General features: G+C 33.7%; 1 protein-coding gene and 1 non-coding gene across 2 annotated transcripts; one reads left to right on the top strand and one right to left on the bottom strand.

The window, feature by feature from the left end:
• Window positions 1-5,024: 5,024 nt before the first annotated feature.
• On the bottom strand, window positions 5,025-5,131 carry LOC141716066 (small nucleolar RNA R71). The gene has a single exon (XR_012572798.1). It is a non-coding gene; the product is annotated as a small nucleolar RNA R71 (small nucleolar RNA).
• LOC141715049 (uncharacterized) lies at window positions 5,064-6,595 on the top strand. The gene is made up of 4 exons (XM_074518536.1): window positions 5,064-5,151; window positions 5,194-5,309; window positions 5,997-6,175; window positions 6,262-6,595. Exons 1-4 carry the CDS (start codon window positions 5,064-5,066, stop codon window positions 6,593-6,595), a joined length of 717 nt encoding a protein of 238 aa, XP_074374637.1.
• The last annotated feature ends 3,590 nt before the right edge of the window (window positions 6,596-10,185 follow it).

A 10,185-nucleotide genomic window follows, 5' to 3' on the forward strand; every position in this document is an offset into this window, starting at 1 on the left:
TTCAATACCTTGAACTTTGGAAATCTATGCACTAACATCCCTAGACGATTTCCAGGCTTTAATGACTTCTTGCTCACGGTCAAGCTGCTTTCTCAGAATTTCCTCTTTTTTCAAAGACTCTGTTAACTCATCTTTAGCAATCTTACACTGAATTTATAATTTCTCAAACTCATTGAATTGAGTTTCTAATGTAGCATTTTTATCACTTAAAAACACATTATTCTCTTTTATTCTAGCGTTTTCTTTTGTGAGTGATTTAAGTGTGACACGCAAATGATACAATACAGTAGACATATCATTAATAGCATCATTGCATTCATCTTTAGAAAGTTGTGCAAGATTTAGTAGTGACTACCTGATTGCTAGATGAGCTCTTTGTTTCATCTGACTTGGCCATGAGAGCTAGGTTGACATAGTTCATGTCTTCATCTGCATCATCTCCATCAGCTACCCAATCATTTTCTTGAGTAATAAAAGCATTTTCCTTTTATTTAAGAAACTTAAAATACTTCTTTTTGTAATCAACAGGCTCAAATCTCTTTTTCTCAGAATTTGGCTTTCTGCACTCATTTGCAAAATGATCACTCAGCCCACACTTGAAACATTTAAATTTGGTTTTGTCAACCATGTTTATATTGGACTTTGTGATATGTGGATTTTATATCCATTTAGAACGCTTCATATCGACTTAAGTTGATGTTTTGACCTCAAGTATGTGGTGTTTTTAATACATTTTGTGTGAGTATGTACAGGGCTCCAGTTGGAGGCAGGAATGGATTTCTACATGCTTTATTGTTGATAAGAGATTAGGAATTGAAGTGCCATCGCATGCGATTAGATCAGAACGAGAAATAGAAAACTGCAGAATTTTTTCCAGAAGCCAAGCGCGCCTGCGCTCAAGTTACCAGGAGCAGAGCGCGCCTGTGCTTGAACTGAGCGCGCCCGTGCTAGGTCATGCAGGCAGAATCCTGTTTCTAGTACGGTTTTGATATTCCGAGCGGCCTAGTCAACCAGGAGCATATAAATAAAGAAAAGGAGACGATTTAAATAACAAGGAACAATGAGAGAACTCTGGAAATCAAGAAGCACACAAGACGGCTAAGAAGAAAAAGATTTACTTATATATCATTCTTTTGTATTCTTCTAATTAGGCGATACTTTGGATGCTTGTTTCGGATTTATTTTCTAAACCTTGATACTTTATTATTCTCTTGTAGAATTCAGCATCTTTTTACTATCATGTTTTTATTGAAACCCATGATGATGAGCCGTTCGATTATGAACTAATCATTATCGTGGGATTCTAACGGATTTATTTATGGAGCTTAGTAGTTGATTGCCTAAAGTTTTCAGTGTGTGATGAAATATTGATTTTCTAGTATGGTTGTGCTTAATCTTCTTGGATGCGTACCTAACATCTAAGTTGTTTGTTAATCTCTATTGATTGTGAAAGTGGATATAGGAGTTTAGAACTTGCCATGCTAGCATAGGTTTATGGATATTTTGACATGTATGATTCGTAGTGTAATTTTAACCATCTTACACTGCCCTATGTGATCTCAATAGATAACTTGCTCTTAAACCGTTATATTTTCAAATCTTATAGATATATAGGATCTAAGCATAATTGGTGTCTGCCCAGCCTTTACCTAATTTTTGGATGTTGAGTAGTAGGGTACACGTATATTGAAAGATAGCGTGTACTAATTTCGTGTTGTCTGATTAGTTATCATAACCATCACACACTATGATTAAAGGCATAAACTCTGAACGAAGTATTTAATGAAGTAAAAATCCCATGTTTTATTTTATATCAGTAACTTGGTCTTTAATCTCTTAGTTAATTCATTCTAGCATAATCACTTTTAGATAATCAAACTCAATTTGATACTTGTCTTAGCAGTGAATAATAAGCATACATTGTTGCATAATTACACATTCTAATTGAAACCAATCTCTGTGGGAACGAACTTAACTTAATCTTATACTACTTGTGACCGCGTACGCTTGCGTGATTTTGTGCGAACACTTTGCAGCTCCAAAATTTTTCTTGAATTTGAGCTTTGCAAATATTCTGGACTGAAAGGATAGATGTTCATCAACTTCATCCATGCCGTCTTAGCTTGGACAGTCTTCATCTTTAGCCATCAACCTTTTCCCCTTGCTCATCTCAGATCTGCCTTCACAAACATTGGTGTTTGGTGCAGTTTTAACAGCTTCAACCTTCATATCTACCACTCTCTCATGCTCAGCTACCAATGCCACAAACCCACTTTTCTTTCTTCTTTTCTCTATCATCTCATCTCGTTCCATTTCAAGGTCATAGGTCTTCAAAATACCATATAGTCTCTCAAGAGTAAAATATTTGTACTCTTGTGAATTTCCGAGAGAGACTGTCATTGGCTTCTATTCTTTTGGTAAAAATCTTAGAAATTTTAGGTCGGAATCCTTGGTTTGTAGACTCTTCCTTAAAACTTTAATCTATTTAACTTCCATACAACTTTAATCCATTTAACAACTTTTGAAATCTACTGAAAGTATCATTCAAGGACTCACCATCTTCAAAATGGAAGTGTTCATATTGTTGTATGAGAAGTTGCATCTTGTTTTCTCTAACTTGCTCAGTTCCTTCACATTGCACTTGAACTTAATCCCAAAGCTCCTTAGCAGTCTTGCAGTTTAGGACATTGTCAAACATGTCTTGATCAAGACCATTGAACAGTATGTTCATGGCCTTTTTATCTTTGTGAACTGTTTCAATATCTTCATCAGTCCATTCTGATCTAGGCTTTGGAATAGTTTGCTCATTTCCAGTTGCTTCACCAGCTTCTGTTGCAACCCCTCGAGGAACATGAGGTCCATTTTCTATGCACTTGACATAGCTTTCATCTTGAGAGAGTAAATGAAGGTGCATCTTCACTTTCTAGTGATGATAATTATCTTTGTCCAGAATTGGAATCTTCACTCCAACATCCTTTATGCCCATGTTGTTTAATTGCTTTGATCTTTAAACTCTTTGTATGTTAAGAGATTGCTCTGATACCAATTGTTATTCCCTAATAATACAACAACAGAATTACAGAAGGGTGATGACGTATATATTTATTTATATTTTTTTATTCCTCATATTTATTATATTTTACATTTAATTGGATTTTTATTAAATAAATCTTAATGTTTTATTGTAGGAAGCAAGGAATCCTAAACTTGGAAGGATTGAGGAATAAAAAGCTATTTTTAGAGATTTATTAGAAGTAAATTCGGATTTGTTGGACTGCACGTGCATGCTACACTGTTTGGGCCATATTTTGAGTTCCAGAAGTCCAAATTGGGCGATTTAACAGCCCACACGAAGATAAAGAGATTCTCTTTCATTGTAAGATGGTTCAGAGATTAATATCCATATGGAGCGGCCCAGACTTTTGGAAAAAAGTCAGCTACGAATTTTACCTAGAAAACAGAATTAGTTTAAGAAACTTATTTGTATTTTCCTTAAAATATTAAAATAGATTAATTAGATACATATATATATCATATATTATTATTACGAATTAAGTTCTTAGAGAGGAAAAAGGAGGCTACGCTCAAGAGGAAAAAAGCTGAAGAAGAAGAGATTATTGTGAATACATATTTCATCTTTTCTTTTTACTTTTCTATTATGTTTATATACTCTTGTGTATTGTTTTCTCTTGAGATGATGAATCAATTTTCTCTATAGTCCTTTAATGGATTCTCTTAATAATATATAAGTTGTATTCTTTTCTCTCTATTTTTGTGGTCGTATTAATTGTTTATGTTGATTTGTGTTTAATACTTCTCAAAGATTGTTCACCCTTGAGATTAATTTCGTTATTTATGTGGATTTGGAAGAGAAACCCTAAATTAAGACCCAATTAATATATCTTAGGATTGATATTCATATTAATTTATGGTTAGGATAGGAATATACCTAAACACCCTAAGAAGTCCAATTAAGACGAAACTATATGATATTTATGCTTTTAAATCTTACATAGGAATATGGGGTTATTGTATAAATTAGAGTCACTTGAGATTCAGAAGGTCCTTGTGAATACATGATTGTCTTAGACTAGCAGTTAGACCATGAGAATAGAGGTTAAAGAAGAAGCTTGTTGAAGAACATAAGATGAAGTTAAAGGCCTAGTTTTCATTCTCTTGGAATTTATTATTCAATATTTGTGTTAGTTTAATTCTTTAGTGATAATTTAGTAAACACTTACTTAATTTTTATTAGACTCGAATTAAAAGAAAAGTAGTAATTGGTATTTAGCAGCTTATTAATAGTCTTCGTGGGAATGAATTAATATACTACTTGTTGTGATACGTGCTCTTGCGTTAAGGTTGTAAAACCGATAATAAGTTTTTGGCGCCGCTGCCGGGGACTGTTTTTAAGTATTTATTTGTTAATATCATTGCACTATTTATTACTTTGAGATCGAGTTATTAATTATTCTTTTGTTCAGCTTTGTAGGGCTTGATTTTGTATGCGTAGACGTGACTCATCTTCACTTCTTCCACTTGATTTGGAGATTGAGAAAACTGCGAAAAAGAATCGTAAGGAACTCAAGGAAGCTAAGATTCAAGTCTGTACAATGGGTGATAATGGGAACAACATTGAAGGAGTTCAACCTGAAAGACACTTGCGGGTTAAGGAGTACATAATGCCTTCTTTCGATGGCATTCACTCTAGTATTGCGAGACCCGCCATTCCTGTAAATAATTTTCATGTTGATTCAGCTACAATGTCGGCTATCAGGGACAACAAATTTTATGGTCTTTCTGCAGAAGATCCTAATGCTCACTTAATAAATTTTCTTGAGATTGTTGATAATTTCAAGGTTAATGGTGTTACTGAGGAGACTATACGACTGAGGCTATTCAGCTGGTTATTTGATGGAAGAGCAATGAAATGGTTGGACTCTCTACCAATCAACTCTATCATTACATGGAATCAACTTGTTGAGAAATTTCTTAAAAAGTACTTCTCTCCAGCAAAAACAGAGCGGCTGACTAAAGAAATTTAGAATTTTCAGCAATTTGATATGGAATCTCTTTATGAAGCTTATGAGAGGTTCAAAGATCTCTTGAGAAAGTGTCCACGTCATGGGCTATCTGATCAGCAGAAGATTCGTACATTCTATAATGGGTTGACATTGTAATATGTTTCTCAAGTTGATGGAGCTGCGAGAGGTTCCTTGATTAACCAGTATCCAGAAGATGCTTTCGAGATATTAGAGGACATCACTTCCAACAACTACAGGGTATATGATCGAGCAAGAAAGTGGCAGGTGTGTATGAAGTTGATCCATTTACATCTTTCTCAGCTAAAATGGTATCACAATTTGAAGCCTTAAACAAAAAGCTTGAGTCATTATCAGTGGATAGGCATACATTTTGTGATATATGTGGGAAAGGATATCCAACTCAACAATGTCCACTGATGTATCATGGTGCATCACAATCGAGTACAGTGAACTATGTTGGGAATTTCAGTAATCAGCAAAATAATCTGTATTCAAATATGTACAATCCTGATTGGAGAAATCATCCGAACTTTTCATGGAACAATAATGCAGGCCCAAACATGCCATACAAGTCTAATGTATCTCCTGGTTTTCAACAGCAACCAAGGTCATGAGAGATTAAGAAGAAGCCAACTACTGAAGATCTTCTTCTTCAATATATGCAGAAAACAGATGTTGTGATTCAAAGTCAAAACGCATCTATGAGAGATTTGGAGATGCAGATGGGTCAACTAGCTAGCACTCAACAATCTTCCACAAGGTTCCTTGCCAAGTGATACTGAACCGAATCCAAAGAATGATAGAAATGCGTACTGCAAATCAATAACTTTGAGAATTGGTAAGGAAATTGAGAGGAACTCAAATAATGTTGATAAAGAGGTTGTAAAGGAATCTGAATCTAATGAGAAGCCTAAGAAGTTGGTACATGAAGAATTAGTTGAAATTTAACAGGACCCACAAGTTCAAGCACCAACACCAAAGAAGCCTGTATATCCGCCTCCTCCATATCCTCAATGCTTGCAGAAGCAGAAGCAAGATAAACAATTCCAGAAATTTATGGATTTTTTCAAGAAGCTTTCTATTAATATTCTGTTTGCTAAAGCTTTGGAGCAGATGTCGAGCTATGTTAAGTTCATGAAAGATATTCTGTCAAGAAAGAGAAGATTGGAAGAATTTGAAACAGTGACATTAACTGAAGAATGTAGTCTTATTTTAGAGAAGAAATTACCCCCAAACTCAAGGATCCAGGGAGCTTCACTATCCCTTGCACTATTGGGACACAAAATTTTGGGAGAGCTCTGTGTGATTTGGGAGCAAGCGTTAATTTAATGCCTCTATCCATTTCTATGAAGCTTGGAGTTGGAGAGGTAAAGCCTACTTTGGTACGGTTACAACTTGCAGACATGTCATATGCATATCCAAGGGGAAGAATAGAAGATGTTCATGTGAAGATTAATAAATTTATATTTCCTACGGATTTTATTGTCCTTGATATTGAGGAAGACGAGGAAATCCCTCTACTCTTTGGTAGGCCTTTCTTAGCCACATGAAGGACCTTCTTGATGTGCAAAAAGGAGAGCTCACGATGCGTGTGCACGATGATCATGTAACTTTTAATGTGTTTTCTCCTATAAAGTTTTTAGATGATCATGAGAAGTGTTTTCTGTGAGATCACTTGATGATCAAATTAATATGCACATGATTGAGTATGACACTGGTGATTCTCCCGAGTTGTCTCTACAAGAAGTAGAAAGTAATTTAAATCGTAAGGGGGAGTTTACTACTGAATTGAATGCATTTCCTACCATACGAAATTCTTTTTAGAACTCTTCAATTAAGATGCTTGACAAGTTCAAGGCTGAAAAATCTCACGTCAGAGATCTCTCGAACGTAAAACTCGGAAAACTTCCACCACATTTAAAGTATGTACATTTAGATGATGAACTAGTTCTTTTTGAGATTTGTCATGATAACGTATTAAGAAGATGGAGCACTGATGATGAGTTAGAAGAGGGTCAAATGACTGAGAGGAAGAAACAGCTTTAGAGGTTTTAAGAAGAGACGGAAAAATACAAAGCCGGTCAGTGAAAGAACTATTGTGAAAATGGATGGCGCAAATTTGTTAAAAGTTAGTATACAGGATGTCAAGAATTATGTGAATGGTCCTTCTGATAAGGGCAATCCTACTATTTTGTTGAAGTCGTCATCATCAGAAAGTGACATCCGGCTAAATGACGTTAACGACAGCGCTTCTTGGGAGGCAACCCATGATTTTTGTATGGTTAGTAAATTTTATTTTTATTTTTTTATATTTTTTTAGGTTGTATATTTTTATTTTTACTCCCGCAAGATGCCTTGATGATTTGATCTGAAGTGTTTCAGGAAAGGATTCTTAGTTGAAGCTTATTAATTGGAAAATTAGAAATTTTTTATGCCTATGAATTATATTTCAAGCCCATGAATTTTTTCTGGAAATCAGAATTTTTTCATGGCCATGAATTATTTTTCATGCCCATGAATTTTTTCTGGAAATCAGAATTTTTTAATGCTCATGAATTATTTTTCATGCCTATGAATAAGTTCTGGAAGCTAAACACGGAAAAGGAGTTAATGTTGAGTCTCACGCACGTGACTTTATGTTTTTTGGAGGACACTTTGTGCTTATACACTAGGGGTATTCTTACTTTTCTTTGTATTTTTTTATATTCTTTTTATATTTTTTTAGGATTGTATTAATTATATTATATTATATATTTTTATTCATTGAGGACAATGAACCACTTAAGTGTGGGGATATGTTCTCAATATTAGTATGTGTTATCAATATTATTATTATTTTTGAATCATATTTTATAAAATCCAAAAAAAATCAAAAAATCAAAAATATTTTGTATATAATTACCTTGTCTCAAGAGCATGTTAGCATGGATAAGTACCCATTGTGTAGATTAATTTTGCATGATTAATTCTGAGTGTCATATCCATAAAAATCATTTGATGCTTGATAATTCCTTGTGTGTGCTTGCGAAAATTTAAAAACTTGATATGCTTCTTAGTTAATTTCAGTGAGGCGAGCATGATTTTGCCTTGTGAGGATTTGAGCCTAATTTATGTTTGATGTTCATTATTTGCATGTTACTCTATAACTTGTTTTAAAACATTTTGAGACTACATGATATGTGTGTGCATGAATATGATAAAGGCATTAGGATTAACCTCATTTACTTAAACAGTAACCATAAGAAATATATCCTTAATGAACCTACTTGAGTTTATATCCGTTTCTTTTATCACCAATCCAATTCTTGAGCCTACTTATTTATTCTTATCTTGATTTACTGGTAGATCATATTGATTCAACTTCAGGGTTGGTGAATCTTAAGTGTGGGGATTTCTTTTTTTGAGGTGATAAATTTCAGTGGGAATCAACAGAAAGTAGCCACTTGATGTTAAAAAAAAATAAAATAAAGAAAAATAAAGTACTCATTTGAGATCAATGGGTGGCAATTGCAATGTCATCTGATATCCATAAATGTGCGGGTATTAAGTACATTCTTGGTGACTTTTCACTGTCCTTGATTACTGGAGAATTACTTGGAAAAAAAATGAAAAAAAAGAACAAGATCAAGTTTGTGTTTATTGTTTATTCAATATAAAAGTGGGGAAGTACATGGGTTATATGTGCTTTAAAATTTAATGCTTGTGAGAGACTTATCATCTTTTACATGATCTAATTTTCATGTTGGGTGCTTTAATTAAAAGTGAATACTATGCTCTACTAGTTTATCAAGTTTAGCCACTTGTTAGCCTATTCTTTTGATATCCTACCTATAACTTAGCCTCGTTACAATCTTAACAAAGACCTTTTGATTCATTTATGCATGTAAATGAAGTAGTGGAGATTTGGTGGACAACCAGGCATATAGTAGCACATGTACATTGATTGAACTTGAGTGAAACACTTGCACCTATACACTTGTATGAGTTGAGAGTCATGAGTGATGTATATCCATAGCATGCTTACTTATTGATTGCGACTTTGATGTCTATTTCATGATATTTTTGTCTATCAATATATTATGTGCAGACTTAGATTGTTTTGTGTTAATTGATGCTTAAGTGAGAGTACTTGTACTTTCAGACACTTTCAGATTGTTATGTGATTGAGGTTTACAATGTGTGGAGTCCTATAATATGTTGCATGCTTGAGAGACGTGGTGATTGAAAATATTTAATTTTGTAGGTATATCTTCTATAAGCCCTCACGAGACAAAACTCGTCCTACTAGGGATGCCTAGGGGTTTAACGGCTTGTTGCATCCGCTCAATGCAATCGTGTCATCTACGAAAATGGAATTAGTTAGTTTAGAATACTTTTATTTCTTTCTTTGCTTGAGAACGTGCAAATGGTTAAGTGTGGGGATATTTGATAGAGTATATTTATATATATTTTATATGATTTTATTCCTCATATTTATTATATTCTACATTTAATTGGATTTTGTGATGCCCTCGATCTCGGGGTTAGGAAATGAGGACCCACACACCAATAAACTAACAATAAATAAGCATGAACCCCGATTAACTATTAACAGGATCTATACAGGACTAAGTTTGAGACAAGAATACAACTACCAACCAGATAATATATATTACAACCCAAAATAATCTTTAATTTACACAATCGATTCCGACTTGGAACCGACATATAACCCATTGCATCTTTACCACCTTCCAACTATTGTGCATGCTCACAAACAATATATCATTCGAATTTTTCACTAAAACACAAATAATTTATCAAATATCGACATGCAAGGTTCCATTTATAATTTAAACCTATTTTAATCCATTCCAAACCAGAATACTTCTTGAAATCATTTAATTTAAATCAAAAACCAAACCAAAACATTATTTTTGAACAAAATCTTAACATGCATAAATCCAATCATTTAGTCCTTTGAAACCGAATGAAATCCATGCTTTTAATAATCAAAACTTAACTTATTCATACTTATCTACTCACATATCCAATATAAACCAAATTATATTTCCAAATTAAACAATAACCCAATTAATTAACAAAACAACTTGTAGAATCGACATGCAATCAATCAACTCTACATGCAATACTCTAAATC

Source organism: Apium graveolens, chromosome 3 (genome assembly GCF_009905375.1).
Source record: "Apium graveolens cultivar Ventura chromosome 3, ASM990537v1, whole genome shotgun sequence".
Classification (NCBI taxonomy): domain Eukaryota; kingdom Viridiplantae; phylum Streptophyta; class Magnoliopsida; order Apiales; family Apiaceae; genus Apium; species Apium graveolens.

Excerpts from the sequence above, each read along its gene's own strand:
- LOC141715049 (XM_074518536.1), top strand. The coding sequence starts at position 5,064 with ATGGAATCTCTTTATGAAGCTTATGAGAGGTTCAAAGATCTCTTGAGA. Across the intron at positions 5,310-5,996 it reads ATCGAGCAAGAAAGTGGCAG|GACCCACAAGTTCAAGCACC; the intron begins GTGTGTATGAAG and ends GAAATTTAACAG. Across the intron at positions 6,176-6,261 it reads CAGATGTCGAGCTATGTTAA|AGAAGAAATTACCCCCAAAC; the intron begins GTTCATGAAAGA and ends GTCTTATTTTAG.